Here is a 19,837-nt window from a genome sequence, read left to right as displayed (position 1 = left end):
AAGAAATTTTTCCATCTGATTGAATAGGCTTTTCATATCTCTAGGAGCACTTTCTACATTTCCTGTTGTTGAAAATATTTTGTCAAAGTAACTCTTCCTATTTTCAATATTGAATATTGATTTCTTTAGACTTATGTTTTCACCCTCCATCTTGGATGTGTTTTTTTTCAACTTATTCCCAATTGACGTCTAATAATTCAAAAATCTTCACCCCAAAAAATGTTAAACAAACAGCAAGTAGATCTTGATCATTATAATTTCAATGAAAAAAGTATACACTTTATATTCTTTGTGTTTTTTTTAAAACTTTTAAATTCTCACATGGAATCACATGAAGGGAAACAAGGAGGGTATTGATTCTTCATATACCCCCACAGCCCTGAAGATAATAAGAGAGTTCCAAAAAAGCAGTGTATAGCTTTAAATTTCCAAGTCCTTAAATCTCCACAAGATTGAAACAGCACATAAATGAAGACAACATATGTGTGAAAGAAATATATATGTACACACACATCAATTCAATGCTGTTTTCAAAACCACAGACAGGAAAAGCAAGGGGGGTATTTGGAAACCTTTATGTTTTAAATATATACCCACACCACCCTGTCAGTGAGAGATAAGAGATGCTGTGAACAAAATGCTTGTGATGTTTCTAATATTGTAATCCACTTCTGCAGCAGCTCGGCCAATAGGTAATAGATGGTGAATGTATTCCCACTCCAAATCTTACATATATGTCAGGGAAACAAGGAGGGTCAAATTATATCATATACCCCCACAGCCCTGTTTTTAATATGTAACATGAGTGACACTGCTCCATCCCTTTAAGAATATATTATGGCTAATGGTGCTCAGCTGTTTGCTTTGGGCGTATAGCGTATAAAGGTGTGGAGCAGTAGACACTCAGATTATCCTATGACTAAGTGCCAGTTGGGCATGAAACGCGTAAGGATGTCTTGTGTTTACCCCCATTGTTGGAATGTGTTATTTTAAAGGACCTCAATAAAGTGACTTTTTTTTTTTCCAAAGAGTGCTGCTTTAACGTGGTTTTTTCTGGAGTTGGTATTACGGCTTGCTCAGCCGTCAAGCGTGCACCACGTCACAACATTCAGCTCACGCCCCAAACAATTGCAGCACGCTATCCCGTTAGTGGAGAAGACTGTCGGCTCTAGCCTTGGAGCAGCGTAGAGGATCTGTCTAAACATGGCAATGCCCTTTTACTTTATAGAAACTAAATCTTTAAACTTGAACTAAAAAATAAATATACATCATATTAATCCAAGGCTAATCTTTGCTTTGAGTTCATCAATATATCTAGCACACATTTACTGTCTAATATCCCTTTAAGGTTCAGCTATTCTTTTGAATGGTTTCAGACTGCTAATATATTAAAGGGCTTCACTCAGAGTTGGCACCAACTCTTGCACAGAAAAGAAAAGCTGACAAACTATGTAGGTTCCTGGCACTGCCATCAATTAGGAAATCTTTTTTTTTTTCTTTCTTGTTTTGAAACATTAAAGGGACATGAAACACAATTTTTTAAAATGTATTTTTTTATTTGACGATTTATTTAGAGAGTACAATTAAAAAAAAATAACTTTCCAATTTACTTCTATGATCAAATTTAGTTTGTTCTCTTGGTGTCCTTTCTTGGACAGCAGGTAGGTGAGCTTAAGAGCGTGGCTGTGTCTGGAGCATTGTATAGCAGCCAGGAGGGTGTTTTGGCCAATGCAGATAAGGCATTTGCACTTTTTGAGTTTCTGATGGTAGCAGCAGGTGACTTAACTAGCGCTAGCCATAATTATTATTATTATTATTATTAAATATATATATATGTAATATGGACAGCTAGTGCTAGTTAAGTCACTTGCTGCTCCTAACAGAGATTCAAAAAGTTCTGCACCCCCCCCCCCCAAATCTGCTGCCCTAGGCTAGTAAGGTGACTTTTTATTTTCATTGCATTTCCAAAGTAAATGTTCACCAGGGCTTGTAAAACACTTGCATATACTAAGGTGGGTTGAATTAGCACATGTGTACAATATATATATATATTTATTATCCATGGTGAACAATTACTAGTGCCATGAAAATAATACCTGACCAAAAAAAGTATTATGGCCAAAAATGGCCTAAAACCTGGAGTGGTGAGGGGGGGCATCAGAATTTTGAGTTCTTAGGGCAGAATAAAACCTGAATACACTGATCGAAGCAGTTTTGCAAGAATGCAGTGTTATACATTGTGCAAATACTGATACCAGTTAACACTCAAATTCTTGTAAAACTGCTGCCGTATAGTTCTCCAGAAGCATGCATAAATAATAACTTTATTCACTGTTTAGAGCAATTCACTCTACTTCCTGGCTTTTAGATATTTGCATGTTCACAGTGACATCTGTTCAAAGGTTTTAAGGTGCTGCTCTGACTCTCCTCTGTTCAAGATTCAGGTAGAGTGTAACATTTTCAAAAGCTTTCCAATTTACTTCTGTTATCAAATTCACTTTGTTCTTTTGGTATCCTTTGTTGAAATGAAATACAGATGCCCTCACTAACGTCTGGGGAGTAAGGGTTAGATACACACTACTCAATCCCTCCTCAGATAAACCCGTGTAGCTATAGAGGGCAGTGCCTAGTGCAGAAATTAGTATATACAAAATAAGAGTAGAAAGATGCACTATTGGGGCACACTTATGAGGTATAAAGGGGCGTATGTATCACAAAAGGAGAGGGAAAGGTGGACCAATTAATAAAATATAACTTTTAATTACTACTGTTAAAAAGTGAGGGACATATTAAAATTCCTAAAAAACATATACACATGCCTGCCCCCTGTTTGAAACAAATCCCATATATACAATATAAATGCACCAGATCTTCTATTGAATAACATAGATTAGCACAACCCGGGTGATTATCCCCATTGCACAGTATACTGCAACTGAAAAGATCCCTGTCTTACTCAAAGCCAAAATGGCTCTGTCTATACTGTCGCAGTACCCCGGGGCAATTATTTAACAAGACTGGGTATCCCCGTGCTATATCTACTAAAACATATCTATTAATCTGCAATCCGGTACAAAGTAACAGTAGTTACAAAAGGGCACTTAAGCAAACAAATTGATTTACAATCAGAGGGCAATGCACACTGTGCAATGGGCATAATCACCCTGGTTGTGCTAATCTATGTTATTCAATAGAAGATCTGGTGCATTTATATTGTATATATGGGATCTGTTTCAAACAGAGGGCAGGCATGTGTATGTTTTCTAGGAATTTTAATATGTCCCTCACTTTTTAACTGTAATAATTAAAAGTTATATTTTATTAATTGGTCCACCTTTCCCTCTCCTTTTGTGATACATACGCCCCTTTATGTTTCATAAGTGTACCCCAATAGGGCATCTTTCTGCTCTTATTTTTTTATATCCTTTGTTGAAAAGCAGTTAGAAAGGTGTAGTTATGTGAACGTGACTGGAGCAATATATGGCAGCATACATACTATACATTTGCAAGAACATTAGGTGGCAACAGTATTTCCTGTCATAAACTGTTCAAGAAATGTGAAATCTACCTATCTTAATATATCTTCAGCAAAGAATACCATGAGAACAAAATACATTTGATAATAGAAGTGAATAGAAAATGAAAAAAAAATGGGTTTCCTATCCATTTAATAAGTTAGTTTGAATGTTATCATCATATTATTTGTATACACTGCAATGCAGCTCTTGGTTAAAAACAAATACATATGTTACCTTATCACAATACATTAACCACTTTACTGTGGTGCACAAAAATACAAGCAATGGAGTGCAGCAGATGAGGGTGTGTGAAGTTAATATGTGTCATGTTGTCAAAAGTGCACAAAACAATGCCAACCTCCAACCTCTTCCCACACCCGGAGGTATAGAATATATTTTTGTAAGAATCATTTATTTTTTTCTTCTTTTCCTTGTATATTCTGAATACTTCAATATTATGTGTTTGCTGTTCATTTTTTTATTTTTTGTGTGATTACATTGTAAGAAATATATGAGAACATTAACATATTTTAATACAATAGATGATTCGTTTTGATTCTTCTACATTCCCAAAAAGATATCACAAAATTGTTCAATGCACAGCACAAAAATATTTGCAGAGCATACACTATGCATAATAACACATAATCACAAACTCAAAGACATTCATAACAATCATATATGTACTGAGCCCAATAATTAGTCCTGCTTCACATGCTTACAAAGAACTTACAAATGGTAATATTGTGTTATAGATCTGAAGACTTTACTGCTACCTTAAACAGAACATTACACACACAAGTACTATACCCACATGCAAACAAGCACTATACACACAAGCAAAATGCCCACACACACTAAGCTCTGCTCATACACACAAGCTGAGGTAAGGATCTACATTTGGAGGGTTAGACTATATATAGATGTGAGGTCCTACATTTTAGGTATATAGAGAGTTTAGCCTTTAAAGGTGACACTATTTACAGAGAGTATATATATAGGGGGCTCTGGGTGAGACAAGATGGCATTCGGAAGCTTGATAATTCGGCCCCTACATGTCATTCTGCCTGCACCCTATGTCATTCAGACTGCACCCTACATGTCATTCTGACTGCATCATGTGTGCCATTCTGCCTGCACCATACATGTCATTCTGACTGCACACTATGTCATTCTGACTGCACCCTACATGTCATTCTGTGTTATAAGCTTGTATAATGTGGCTATTCCCAAAGAACCTTAAGTGAAACTGGCTTATACAAAAGGTTATTACCAAGGGAGATAGCTGATTTACTTAGTATAAGTTCTTTTTATAACACTTTACAAAATCAAAATAAAGTGAATAAAACAGATGAAATGTAGCCTTTGTATGTTTTACACACTTGTAAAGAGTTGTGTTCATTAAAGATAGAAGGCAGCAAACAAGCAGCTTATTGGTACTTGTATGAGAAAGGCAGATTTGTATAGCAAAGTCTCTTTTTAGTTAAGCTTAGAAGTGAGAAACTGCTTTGCAGTCTGCAGTGTCCATATAGCAAGAGGTATCAGGTTACATCAAGTGTGTGATACAGAGAGAAGGGGAGAGCCAGATTTAACCAGGTGTAAGCACTTTAACAGTTTGTATGTCAGCAGAACTTTGGATATCAATATATACAGATTGAGACAATTGTATATAAAATTAATAATACTTGCGAGTGAGTTTAGATCTGCAGAGAGCGAAGTTGGCACTGAGTCAAAATGGATCACAGCAGGGAAGCTGTTCTTATTTCCTGGTTGATGTAAACACTCAGTAACGGAGCTAGCTGGAAAATCAGACTGCAGAGTTAACACAGAATTACAAGAGTTGCTGCCAAAGACTTTTTCTTGAAGAGTAAAGCGGCAGGAAATGCTTCTTAGGTTTAAAAGCTGGAGAGATGACAACAAGGATTTCTTTCAACAGGTACAAACGCAGGATCTGTAGATTTTAGCTTTAGAGCTTGAAGCAGAGTGGGAACTACAAACTTCAATTATCAAGCAAAGCACAGGTGTACTGAACACACCTTTAAAGGGAGGTGAAGGAGTGGGTTGGTCTTAGTTCTTAAAGCTACAGGAATATGACAGATCCCCCCTTTCAGGGGCGCCCCCTTCCCGGATCCAAACCTGGTTTGTCAGGATGTAGACCATGGAAGGATGTGAGCAATTGGGGAGCATGTAAATCCTTAAGGGGTATCCAAGAATCCTCCTCATGACCATACCCTTTCCAATGTACCAGATACTCAATTGTTCTACCCCGGCGGCTCGAATCCAGAAGCGATTCCACTTCGAATTCCGTTTGATCTTCTATCAGCTGAGGAGAGTCCTTGATGACTTGAGGAATATAAACATCAGATCCTTGATAGGGTTTAAATAGAGAAACATGGAAAGATGGGTGTATCCTGTAAGATGCGGGTAGATCAAGAATCGCTGCATTAGTGTTGATCATTCTTTTTATCTTGAACGGACCTATAAACTGGTTAGCCAGTTTTTTACTTGGTACCTTTAATTTGAGGTTTTTTGTTGAGAGCTAAACTCTATCGCCAACTGAGTATTGAGGTGGAGTTAGATGTTTTTTATCAGAATAACTCTTTTGGGTACATTTAGATTTCTCTAAGTGAATCTTTAGGGAAGTCATAGTTTGTTTCAAATTAGAGACATAATCCAGAGCATAAGGTGATTTTGAGGTGGAGATGAAGTTGGGTACAGTGGTTGGATGGTAACCATAAGTGGCAAAGAAGGGTGAAAATTTAGTAGAAGAGTTGATGGAATTGTTGTATGTGAACTCTGCAAGCGGTAACCATTCAACCCAGTCATCCTGGTTCTGTGAGATATAACACCTTAAGTATTGCTCCAAAGTCTGATTCAGTCTTTCAGTAAGGCCATTAGATTTGGGATGAAATGCTGTTGACATTCTAGAGGAGATCCTTAACAATTTACATAGTTCCTTCCAAAACCTGGATGTAAATTGGGTCAATCGGTCAGTGACTATAGAGGTGGGTAAACCATGGAGTTTCACGATGTGATCAAAGAATGTTTTAGCTGTTGTGAGAGCATTTGGAATTCTCTTGAGAGGTATGAAATGAGAGAGTTTAGTAAGATGATCTATAACCACTAATATGGTTGTGAATGAATTAGATGGTGGCAATTCGACTATGAAGTCCATTCCAATCATGGTCCAAGGGACTTCAGGTATAGGTAATGGTTTTAGTAAACCAAAAGGTCTGTGGTGTTCTTTTTTGCAAGCTGCACATACATGACAATCTGACACAAAGGTAACTACATCTTGTCTTAAACCAGGCCACCAGTAATTCCTTGTTAATAAATCTTGGGTTTTAGTGATTCCAGGATGACCGGACATAGGGTTCGTATGATGTAGATGTAGGATCTCCTTCCTTACAGAAGGAGGAACGTATAACAAATTGTTGTAGAAGTATAATCCTGAAGTGGCGTCCTTTACGCAGCATGATGGAATGGTAGAATCTTTTAGTAAAGCTAATAAAATGTCTTTTTGTAGGCTAGAAGTTACAGCTATAAACTTGGTCGACGGTATAACTGTTTGTTGTTCTTCCTTTTCATTATATTTAGTAAAAGAACGGGAAAGAGCATCAGCTTGGATGTTTCTTTGAACCTGGTCTATATGTGATCTGAAAGTTAAATCGGTCCAGGAATAAAGACCATCGGACTTGTCTTGATGACAAGGTCTTGTTTTTTTTAAGATATTGTAAATTTTTATGATCTGTAAGAACTGTAAATGGTTTGAGTGTCCCTTCCAGTAGGTGTCTCCAGTGTTCCAGGGCACATTTGATAGCTAGAAGTTCCAGGTCCCCCACGGAGTAATTCCTTTCAGCTATAGACAGGAGTCGAGAGTAAAAAGCTACAGGATGTAGGACTGAAGTATCGGTTTGTTGTTGGTAGAGAATAGCACCAATACCAACAGTAGAAGCATCAACCTCTAACACAAATTGGAATTCTGGATTAGGAAGCTGTAGGATAGGAGCTGAAGTAAAACATTATTTCTTTCATGTAATTAGCAAGAGTCCATGAGCTAGTGACGTATGGGATATACATTCCTACCAGGAGGGGCAAAGTTTCCCAAACCTCAAAATGCCTACAAATACACCCCTAACCACACCCACAAATCAGTTTTACAAACTTTGCCTCCTATGGAGGTGGTGAAGTAAGTTTGTGCTAGATTCTACGTTGATTTGCGCTCCGCAGCAGGTTGGAGCCCGGTTTTCCTCTCAGCGTGCAGTGAATGTCAGAGGGATGTGAGGAGAGTATTGCCTATTTGAATTCAATGATCTCCTTCTACGGGGTCTATTTCATAGGTTCTCTGTTATCGGTCGTAGAGATTCATCTCTTACCTCCCTTTTCAGATCGACGATATACTCTTATATATATACCATTACCTCTGCTGATTTTCGTTTCAGTACTGGTTTGGCTTTCTACAACATGTAGATGAGTGTCCTGGGGTAAGTAAGTCTTATTTTCTGTGACACTCTAAGCTATGTTTGGGCACTTTTTTTATAAAGTTCTAAATATATGTATTCAAACATTTATTTGCCTTGACTCAGGATGTTCAACATTCCTTATTTTCAGACAGTCAGTTTCATATTTGGGATAATGCATTTGAGTAAAACAATTTTTTTCTTACCTTAAAATTTGACTTTTCCCTGTGGGCTGTTAGGCTCGCGGGGGCTGAAAATGCTTCATTTTATTGCGTCATTCTTGGCGCAGACTTTTTTGGCGCAAATTTTTTTTTCTATTTCTGGCGTCATACGTGTCGCCGGAAGTTGCGTCATTTTTTACGTACTTTTGCGCCAAAAATGTCGGCGTTCCGGATGTGGCGTCATTTTTGGTGCCAAAAGTATTTAGGCGCCAAATAATGTGGGCGTCTTATTTGGCGCTAAAAAAATATGGGCGTAATATGGGCGTCACTTTTGTCTCCACATTATTTAAGTCTCATTTTTTATTGCTTCTGGTTGCTAGAAGCTTGTTCATTGGCATTTTTTCCCATTCCTGAAACTGTCATTTAAGGAATTTGATCAATTTTGCTTTATATGTTGTTTTTTCTATTACATATTGCAAGATGTCCCATGTTGAAGCTGAGTCAGAAGATACTTCTGGAAAATCGCTGCCTGGTGCTGGAGCTACCAAAGCTAAGTGTATCTGCTGTAAACTTTTGGTAGCTTTTCCTCCAGCTGTTGTTTGTATTGAATGTCATGACAAACTTGTTAATGCAGATAATATTTCCTTTAGTAAAGTTACATTACCTGTTGCTGTTCTATCAACATCTAATACTCAGAGTGTTCCTGATAACATAAGAGATTTTGTTTCTAAATCCATTAAGAAGGCTATGTCTGTTATTCCTCCTTCTAGTAAACGTAAAAAGTCTTTTAAAACTTCTCATTTTTCAGATGAATTTTTAAATGAACATCATCATTCTGATTCTGATAATGGTTCTTCTGGTTCAGAGGATTCTGTCTCAGAGGTTGATGCTGATAAATCTTCATATTTATTTAAAATGGAATTTATTCGTTCTTTACTTAAAGAAGTCCTAATTGCATTAGAAATTGAGGATTCTGGTCCTCTTGATACTAAATCTAAACATTTAGTTAAGGTTTTTAAATCTCCTGTAGTTATTCCAGAAGTTTTTCCTGTTCCTGGTGCTATTTCCGAAGTAATTTCCAGGGAATGGAATAATTTGGGTAATTCATTTACTCCTTCTAAACGTTTTAAGCAATTATATCCTGTGCCATCTGACAGATTAGAATTTTGGGACAAAATCCCTAAGGTTGATGGGGCTGTCTCTACTCTTGCTAAGCGTACTACCATTCCTACTGCAGATGGTACTTCCTTTAAGGATCCTTTAGATAGGAAAATTGAATCCTTTCTAAGAAAAGCTTACTTGTGTTCAGGTAATCTTCTTAGACCTGCTATATCTTTGGCGGATGTTGCTGCAGCTTCAACTTTTTGGTTGGAAGCTTTAGCGCAACAAGTAACAGATCATAATTCTCATAGCATTATTCTTCTTCTTCAACATGCTAATCATTTTATTTGTGATGCCATCTTTGATATCATTAGAGTTGATGTCAGGTATATGTCTCTAGCTATTTTAGCTAGAAGAGCTTTATGGCTTAAAACTTGGAATGCTGATATGTCTTCTAAGTCTACTCTGCTTTCCCTTTCTTTCCAGGGTAATAAATTATTTGGTTCTAAGTTGGATTCTATTATCTCAACTGTTACTGGAGGGAAAGGAACTTTTTTTCCACAGGATAAAAAATCTAAAGGTAAATTTAGGTCTAATAATCGTTTTCGTTCCTTTCGTCACAACAAGGAACAAAAGCCTGATCCTTCATCCTCAGGAGCGGTATCAGTTTGGAAACCATCTCCAGTCTGGAATAAATCCAAGCCTTTTAGAAAATCAAAGCCAGCTCCTAAGTCCACATGAAGGTGCGGCCCTCATTCCAGCTCAGCTGGTAGGGGGCAGATTACGTTTTTTCAAAGAAATTTGGATCAATTCCGTTCACAATCTTTAGATTCAGAATATTGTTTTAGAAGGGTACAGAATTGGCTTCAAGATAGGGCCTCCTGCAAAGAGATTTTTTCTTTCCCGTGTCCCAGTAAATCCAGCGAAGGCTCAAGCATTTCTGAAATGTGTTTCAGATCTAGAGTTCGCTGAAGTAATTATGCCAGTTCCAGTTCTGGAACAGGGGCTGGGGTTTTATTAAAATCTCTTCATTGTACCAAAGAAGGAGAATTCCTTCAGACCAGTTCTGGATCTAAAAATATTGAATCGTTATGTAAGGATACCAACATTCAAAATGGTAACTGTAAGGACTATCCTGCCTTTTGTTCAGCAAGGGCATTATATGTCTACAATAGATTTACAGGATGCATATCTGCATATTCCGATTCATCCAGATCACTATCAGTTTCTGAGATTCTCGTTCCTAGACAAGCATTACCAGTTTGTGGCTCTGCCGTTTGGCCTAGCAACAGCTCCAAGAATTTTTACAAAGGTTCTCGGTGCCCTTCTGTCTGTAATCAGAGAACAGGGTATTATGGTATTTCCTTATTTGGACGATATCTTGGTACTTGCTCAGTCTTCACATTTAGCAGAATCTCATACGAATCGACTTGTGTTGTTTCTTCAAGATCATGGTTGGAGGATCAATTTACTAAAAAGTTCATTGATTCCTCAGACAAGGGTAACCTTTTTGGGTTTCCAGATAAATTCAGTGTCCATGACTCTATCTTTGACAGACAAGAGACGTCTAAAATTGATATCAGCTTGTCGAAACCTTCAGTCATAATCATTCCCTTCGGTAGCCTTATGCATGGAAATTCTAGGTCTTATGACTGCTGCATCGGACGCGATCCCCTTTGCTCGTTTTCACATGCGACCTCTTCAGCTCTGTATGCTGAACCAATGGTGCAGGGATTACACAAAGATATCTCAATTAATATCTTTGAAACCGATTGTACGACACTCTCTGACATGGTGGACAGATCACCATCATTTAGTTCAGGGGGCTTCTTTTGTTCTCCCGACCTGGACTGTAATCTCAACAGATGCAAGTCTTACAGGTTGGGGAGCTGTGTGGGGGTCTCTGACGGCACAAGGGGTTTGGGAATCTCAGGAGGTGAGATTACCGATCAATATTTTGGAACTCCGTGCAATTTTCAGAGCTCTTCAGTCTTGGCCTCTTCTAAAGAGAGAGTCGTTCATTTGTTTTCAGACAGACAATGTCACAACTGTGGCATACATCAATCATCAAGGAGAGACTCACAGCCCTCTGGCTATGAAAGAAGTATCTCGAATTCTGGTTTGGGCAGAATCCAGCTCCTGTCTAGTTTCTGCGGTTCATATCCCAGGTATAGACAATTGGGAAGCGGATTATCTCAGTCGCCAAACGTTGCATCCGGGCGAATGGTCTCTTCACCCAGAGGTATTTCTTCAGATTGTCCAAATGTGGGGACTTCCAGAAATAGATCTGATGGCCTCTCATCTAAACAAGAAACTTCCCAGGTATCTGTCCAGATCCAGGGATCCTCAAGCGGAAGCAGTGGATGCATTGTCACTTCCTTGGAAGTATCATCCTGCTTATATCTTTCCGCCTCTAGTTCTTCTTCCAAGAGTGATCTCCAAGATTCTGAAGGAATGCTCGTTTGTTCTGCTGGTAGCTCCAGCATGGCCTCACAGGTTTTGGTATGCGGATCTTGTCCGGATGGCCTCTTGCCAACCGTGGACTCTTCCGTTAAGACCAGACCTTCTGTCGCAAGGTCCTTTTTTCCATCAGGATCTCAAATCCTTAAATTTAAAGGTATGGAGATTGAATGCTTGATTCTTAGTCAAAGAGGTTTCTCTGACTCTGTGATTAATACTATGTTACAGGCTCGTAAATCTGTATCTAGGGAGATATATTATAGAGTCTGGAAGACTTATATTTCTTGGTGTCTTTCTCATAATTTTTCCTGGCATTCTTTTAGAATTCCGAGAATTTTACAGTTTCTTCAGGATGGTTTGGAGAAAGGTTTGTCTACAAGTTCCTTGAAAGGACAAATCTCTGCTCTTTCTGTTCTTTTTCACAGAAAGATTGCTAATCCTACTGATATTCATTGTTTTGTACAAGCTTTGGTTCATATAAAACCTGTCATTAAGTCAATTTCTCCTCCTTGGAGTTTGAATTTGGTTCTGGGGGCTCTTCAAGCTCCTCCGTTTGAACCTATGCATTCGTTGGACATTAAATTACTTTCTTGGAAAGTTTTGTTCCTTTTAGCCATCTCTTCTGCCAGAAGAGTTTCTGAATTATCTGCTCTTTCTTGTGAGTCTCCTTTTCTGATTTTTCATCAGGATAAGGCGGTGTTGCGAACTTCTTTTGAATTTTTACCTAAGGTTGTGAATTCCAACAACATTAGTAGAGAAATTGTGGTTCCTTCATTATGTCCTACTCCTAAGAATTCTAAGGAGAAATCATTGCATTCTTTGGATGTAGTTAGAGCTTTGAAATATTATGTTGAAGCTACTAAGAATTTCCGAAAGACTTCTAGTCTATTTGTTATCTTTTCCGGTTCTAGGAAAGGTCAGAAGGCCTCTGCCATTTCTTTGGCATCTTGGTTGAAATCTTTAATTCATCATGCTTATGTCGAGTCGGGTAAAACTCCGCCTCAAAGGATTACAGCTCATTCTACTAGGTCAGTTTCTACTTCCTGGGCGTTTAGGAATGAAGCTTCGGTTGATCAGATTTGCAAAGCAGCAACTTGGTCTTCTTTGCATACTTTTACTAAATTCTACCATTTTGATGTGTTTTCTTCTTCTGAAGCTGTTTTTGGCAGAAAAGTACTTCAGGCAGCTGTTTCAGTTTGAATCTTCTGCTTATATTTTCAGTTTTTTTCATTATAAAATTTAAACTTTATTTTGGGTGTGGATTATTTTTCAGCGGAATTGGCTGTCTTTATTTTATCCCTCCCTCTCTAGTGACTCTTGCGTGGAAAGATCCACATCTTGGGTAGTCATTATCCCATACGTCACTAGCTCATGGACTCTTGCTAATTACATGAAAGAAAACATAATTTATGTAAGAACTTACCTGATAAATTCATTTCTTTCATATTAGCAAGAGTCCACGAGGCCCACCCTTTTTGTGGTGGTTATGATTTTTTTGTATAAAGCACAATTATTCCAATTCCTTATTTTTTATGCTTTCGCACTTTTTTCTTATCACCCCACTTCTTGGCTATTCGTTAAACTGATTTGTGGGTGTGGTGAGGGGTGTATTTGTAGGCATTTTGAGGTTTGGGAAACTTTGCCCATCCTGGTAGGAATGTATATCCCATACGTCACTAGCTCATGGACTCTTGCTAATATGAAAGAAATGAATTTATCAGGTAAGTTCTTACATAAATTATGTTTTTAAATGCTCAAAAGCTTGTTGGGCTTCTACAGTCCAAACGAGTCGATTCTTACCGGTTAACTTAGTTAGAGGTTGAACAATGGATGAAAATCCTTTGATGAATCTCCTATAAAAATTAGAGAAGCCTAGAAACCTCTGAAGAGATTTCACAGAGGTGGGTACAGGCCATTTGAGTATGGATGTAACCTTCTCTGGATCCATGTTTACACCGTTAGGGGAGATTATGTAACCCAAAAATTTTATTGTCGTTACATGGAATACATATTTCTCAGCCTTGGCGTATAGCTGATGTTCTCTTAATCTAGACAAAACCCATCTTACATGTTTTACATGATCAGTTAGATTTTTGGAGTATATCAAAATATCGTCTAGATATATTACAACACACACATCCATTAAGTCTTTGAAAATATTGTTTATGAAAAATTGAAATGTGGCCGGAGCATTAGTTAAGCCGAATGGCATAACATTATATTGAAAGAGACCATAACATATTCTGAATGCTGTTTTCCATTCGTCACCGCTTTTTATCCTGATTAAATTGTATGCTCCCTTCAAATCTAGTTTGGTAAAAATAGTTGCATCTGTTAACCGTTCAAGTAATTCAGGTATTAAAAGGAAGTGGATACCTATTTTTAATCGTAATTGAGTTTAATGCTCTGTAATCAATGATTGGGCGTAAGGTCCCATCTTTATTTGTGACAAAGAAAATGCCCGCTGCTGCAGGAGAGGTTGAGGTAGAAATAAAACCTTTCCTTAGATTATCGTCTAGGTACTCTCTGAGAAATTGTAATTCTTTTTGAGAGAGTGGAAAAATTCGGCCGAACGGTATGATAGACCCAGGTTTAGTATCAATGGGGCAATCATAAGGTCTGTGTGGAGGTAGATTTTCAGCTTCCTTAAGGTCAAATACATCTGAAAAGTCTGAATACTGCAATGGTATATGAGGGTGTAGAGTTTTGATTTCCACACAGGGAAAACAGGTAGCAGAACAGTATGGGGAAGAAAATGTTACTGTGTTACTGCTCCAGTCTATTTGAGGGTTGTGTTTTCTTAACCAAGGATAACCCAATATTAAGGGGTGTAGTGAGCTAGGAATGATATCAAACTTAATGTATTCTGTATGACCCATGTTACAAGAGACAAGTAAGGGAACAGTATGGTGTGTGATTGGGCCTTTTAAATAAGTAGAGCCATCAATAACCTTCACATAGATAGGGGTTTGCTTTTGCACACAAGGTATTTTATTAGTATATACAAGGGTTTTGTCAATGAAGCTTCCATAAGCTCCAGAATCAATCAGCGCCTCAGTCTTGAGATGATGCTGGTCCCACTGCAAAGACAATGTGAATGTTAATTGTGATTCATGAATGTTATCAGTATTTGGGTTAACTATAAGAATCTTACCCCTTTTTTGCCTGTTCAGAATAGGGCAGGAAGAGACACTGTGTTCTTTATTCCCACAGTACATACAGAGATTTGATATCCTCCTTCTCTGTTTCTCTTCTTGGGATAATGGTCCACGGATGGCCCCAATTTCCATGGGCACAGGGGCTGTGGGGGTCTTTTCAGCATGAGAAGGTGTAAACCTTTTGAGGTAAGTCTCTGGGTGTTGTTTTTCGGCTCTCCATTCTCTCTGTATCGTCTGTCCATTGCTATGCATATCTTTATGAGGGATTCCATGGTGTCTGGAGGTTCAATGCAAGAGATCTCATCCTAAAGGTGTTCAGAGAGACCTAAACGAAATTGGTTTTTTAAACTTACAGTATTCCACTGCGAATCTGTGGCCCAGAGCTGGAAATCTGCCACATAGTCCTCAACTGGACGTTTGCCTTGCTTCAGGGTGCGCAAATTTGTTTCTGCTGTTAACTGGGTGTTGCAATCCTCATGCAAGACAGCCATCTCCTTAAAAAATTCACTGATAGAATTCATAATAGGATCATCAGTTTCATAAAACTTATCAGCCCATGAACGGGGATCTCCAGTTAGATAAGAGATGGTAGTACAAACCTTGATCTTGTCAGTATAATATGTCCTGGGCTTCATGGAAAACATCAGCATGCATGCATTTCTGAATTCACGAAAGCGTGTTCTTTCACCAGAAAAAATACGTGGAGGGTTAACCTGTGGTTCAGGGTGATCAGCCTCTTTCCTTGAAAAGAAATCATTCATTAACCTCTTCAGGGTGTGGTTTTCATTTTTAACTTCAGTCAAACCTTGTGCTAAAATTTCAACTTTCTGGTTTAAGGAAGCTATTTCAATTGCCATTGTGGCAGGATCCATGATTTTCCTATATACAAGCTTTAAACTATAATGTATATATGTTATTACAGGGAGTGCAGAATTATTAGGCAAATTAGTATTTTGACCACATCATCCTCTTTATGCATGTTGTCTTACTCCAAGCTGTATAGGCTCGAAAGCCTACTACCAATTAAGCATATTAGGTGATGTGCATCTCTGTAATGAGAAGGGGTGTGGTCTAATGACATCAACACCCTATATCAGGTGTGCATAATTATTAGGCAACTTCCTTTCCTTTGGCAAAATGGGTCAAAAGAAGGACTTGACAGGCTCAGAAAAGTCAAAAATAGTGAGATATCTTGCAGAGGGATGCAGCACTCTTAAAATTGCAAAGCTTCTGAAGCATGATCATCGAACGATCAAGCGTTTCATTCAAAATAGTCAACAGGGTCACAAGAAGCGTGTGGAAAAACCAAAGCGCAAAATAACTGCTCATGAACTGAGAAAAGTCAAGCGTACAGCTGCCAAGATGCCACTTGCCACCAGTTTGGCCATATTTCAGAGCTGCAACATCACTGGAGTGCCCAAAATCACAAGGTGTGCAATACTCAGAGAAATGGCCAAGGTAAGAAAGGCTGAAAGACGAACACCACTGAACAAGACACACAAGCTGAAACGTCAAGACTGGGCCAAGAAATATCTCAAGACTGATTTTTCTAAGGTTTTATGGACTGATGAAATAAGAGTGAGTCTTGATGGGCCAGATGGATGGGCCCGTGGCTGGATTGGTAAAGGCAGAGAGCTCCAGTCCGACTCAGACGCCAGCAAGGTGGAGGTGGAGTACTGGTTTGGGCTGGTATCATCAAAGATGAGCTTGTGGGGCCTTTTCGGGTTGAGGATGGAGTCAAGCTCAACTCCCAGTCCTACTGCCAGTTTCTGGAAGACACCTTCTTCAAGCAGTGGTACAGGAAGAAGTCTGCATCCTTCAAGAAAAACATGATTTTCATGCAGGACAATGCTCCATCACACGCGTCCAAGTACTCCACAGCGTGGCTGGCAAGAAAGGGTATAAAAGAAGAAAATCTAATGACATGGCCTCCTTGTTCACCTGATCTGAACCCCATTGAGAACCTGTGGTCCATCATCAAATGTGAGATTTACAAGGAGGGAAAACAGTACACCTCTCTCAACAGTGTCTGGAAGGCTGTGGTTGCTGCTGCACGCAATGTTGATGGTGAACAGATCAAAACACTGACAGAATCCATGGATGGCAGGCTTTTAAGTGATCTTGCAAAGAAAGGTGGCTATATTGGTCACTGATTTGTTTTTGTTTTGTTTTTGAATGTCAGAAATGTATATTTGTGAATGTTGAGATGTTATATTGGTTTCACTGGTAAAAATAAATAATTGAAATGGGTATATATTTGTTTTTTGTTAAGTTGCCCAATAATTATGCACAGTAATAGTCACCTGCACACACAGATATCCCCCTAAAATAGCTATAACTAAAAACAAACTAAAAACTACTTCCCAAACTATTCAGCTTTGATATTAATGAGTTTTTTGGGTTCATTGAGAACATGGTTGTTGTTCAATAATAAAATTAATCCTCAAAAATACAACTTGCCTAATAATTCTGCACTCCCTGTATATTTCTTTATAGGCTTGATAATTCTGTTATAAGCTTGTATAATGTGGCTATTCCCAAAGAACCTTAAGTGAAACTGGCTTATACAAAATGTTATTACCAAGGGAGATTGCTGATTTACTTAGTATAAGTTCTTTTTATAACACTTTACAAAATCAAAATAAAGTGAATAAAACAGATGAAATGTAGCCTTTGTATGTTTTACACAATTGTAAAGAGTTGTGTTCATTAAAGATAGAAGGCAGCAAACAAGCAGCTTATTGGTACTTGTATGAGAAATGCAGATTTGTATAGCAAAGTCTCTTTTTAGTTAAGCTTAGAAGTGAGAAACTGCTTTGCAGTCTGCAGTGTCCATATAGCAAGAGGTATCAGGTTACAGCAGGCAAAGTGTGTGATACAGAGAGAAGGGGAGAGCCAGATTTAACCAGGTGTAAGCACTTTAACAGTTTGTATGTCAGCAGAACTTTGGATATCAATATATACAGCTTGAGACAATTGTATATAAAATTAATGATACTTGCGAGTGAGTTTAGATCTGCAGAGAGCGAAGTTGGCACTGAGTCAAAACGGATCACAACAGGGAAGCTGTTCTTATTTCCTGGTTGATGTAAACACTCAGTAACGGAGCTGGCTGGAAAATCAGACTGCAGAGTTAACACAGAATTACAAGAGTTGCTGCCAAAGACTTTTTCTTGAAGAGTAAAGCGGCAGGAAATGCTTCTTAGGTTTAGAAGCTGGAGAGATGACAACAAGGATTTCTTTCAACAGGTACAAACGCAGGATCTGTAGATTTTAGCTTTAGAGCTTGAAGCAGAGTGGGAACTACAAACTTCAATTATCAAGCAAAGCACAGGTGTACTGAACACACCTTTAAAGGGAGGTGAAGGAGTGGGTTGGTCGTAGTTCTTAAAGCTACAGGAATATGACATTCTGACTGCACCCTACATGTCATTCTGACTGCACCCTACATGTCATTCTGACTGCACCCTACATGTCATTCTGACTGCACCCTACATGTCATTCTGATGGCATCATGTGTGCCATTCTGCCTGCACTCTACATGTCATTCTGACTGCATCCTATGTCAGTTTGCCTGCACCCTAAATGTCCTTCTGACTGCACCCTAAATGTCCTTCTGACTGCACCCTACATGTCATTCTGAGTGCAACCTACATGTCATTCTGAGTGCACCCTAAATGTCTTTCTGCCTGCACCCTAAATATCATTTTGACTGCATCATGTGTGCTATTCTGACTGCACCCTATGTCATTCTGACTGCACCCTATGTCATTCTGACTGCACCCAATGTCATTCGGACTGCACCCTACATGCCATTCTGACTATTCCCCCACGTCATATATCATTTTGACATCATTCAGAGAAGTATGGCAATCTCTGTGAAAGACCATAAATATTGGTAACAGTGATAATCTAAGAATGTGTTAATATTTCAGTATATTTTAACTTAAATCCAATATGTGGGTTACACTTACAGCATGTGCTGCAATACAGAGGCAGGTGATAATATGTTTGGGACTGGAACACTTACAGCTACAATATGGACTGGTTTATAGAGGCAACATGTGTTTGGGGCTGGAGCATGGACTGGCATACAGAGGCAAATGACAACCAATGATGCCATTGAAAGGATATTTTCCCTCATAAATAGCATATAGGAACAGAATATAAAACTACAATAATATGTTTAATCATTAAGATAAAAAAAATTATAACAAGGATCATTAAGCTAGCAGTGCATTAAAAGAAGCATACTGTGATATACCAAAGGTTAAGGAAGATAATTGTGTATGTTTTATGGTGAAAAGATCATTTGAAAGCTCAACTTGTCTGTGTTTGTATTATTTACAGAAGCAACTAAATTCTGTATTTTCTTTAAAGACTGCAATATCTCCACAATTACAATCTATGTGTAACAGCAGACATACAGAGAGCTCCTTTACAGAAGAAGTGATTTGGAAGCTACCCGGGAAGCTCAGTGAGTATCACAGCTTTGAGGTTTTATTTTATTTATATAGATACTACCTACTGGAATAATTAACTCTTGTAATAAAAAAAGGTGTTAACTGTAGATCCGGTTGTCTTAATCATCTTATGGCCAAGCTATGAGACACAACAACGTGTTCTAAGGAAATGGACAAGGGCGCAAGTATATCTCACATAAAACTAGATTAAGAAATCATGGTTACTACCTAAAGATGATAGACAACAAAAATTCAGAACTACCAAGAAGAAGTACAAACCCACACTGGAAAATAATTTTATATACATTATTGTAACTAACAATCCACAGGTAAAGGGCCTAATAATTAAAGTTATAGACTACAACCAACTCTCCACAAAGGCTTTCATTTGACTTAACAGCAAAACAAAATATATTCGCACAGATTGTGGCCCCATTACATCTAAAACATTTCAAATAACCCTCAACTCCACATCCATTTGAATTATTTTTTGCATGAATTCCTGCTTCTTTCATT

General features: G+C 38.2%; 1 protein-coding gene across 1 annotated transcript in view; it reads left to right on the top strand.

Moving 5' to 3' along the window:
* Positions 1–19,837, top strand: part of LOC128651640 (transcription factor ETV7) — a 115,303-nt gene that overhangs the window by 27,462 nt on the left and 68,004 nt on the right. Inside the window, exon 2 of the mRNA XM_053704642.1 lies at positions 19,239–19,335. Coding sequence (XP_053560617.1) covers positions 19,239–19,335 — 97 coding nt within the window. The remainder of the gene's footprint in view (positions 1–19,238; positions 19,336–19,837) is intronic.

This window comes from Bombina bombina, chromosome 3 (genome assembly GCF_027579735.1).
Source record: "Bombina bombina isolate aBomBom1 chromosome 3, aBomBom1.pri, whole genome shotgun sequence".
Lineage (NCBI taxonomy): Eukaryota > Metazoa > Chordata > Amphibia > Anura > Bombinatoridae > Bombina > Bombina bombina.
Note: the sequence above shows the minus strand (reverse complement) of the source record. Positions and strands in the feature narration are given on the sequence as shown.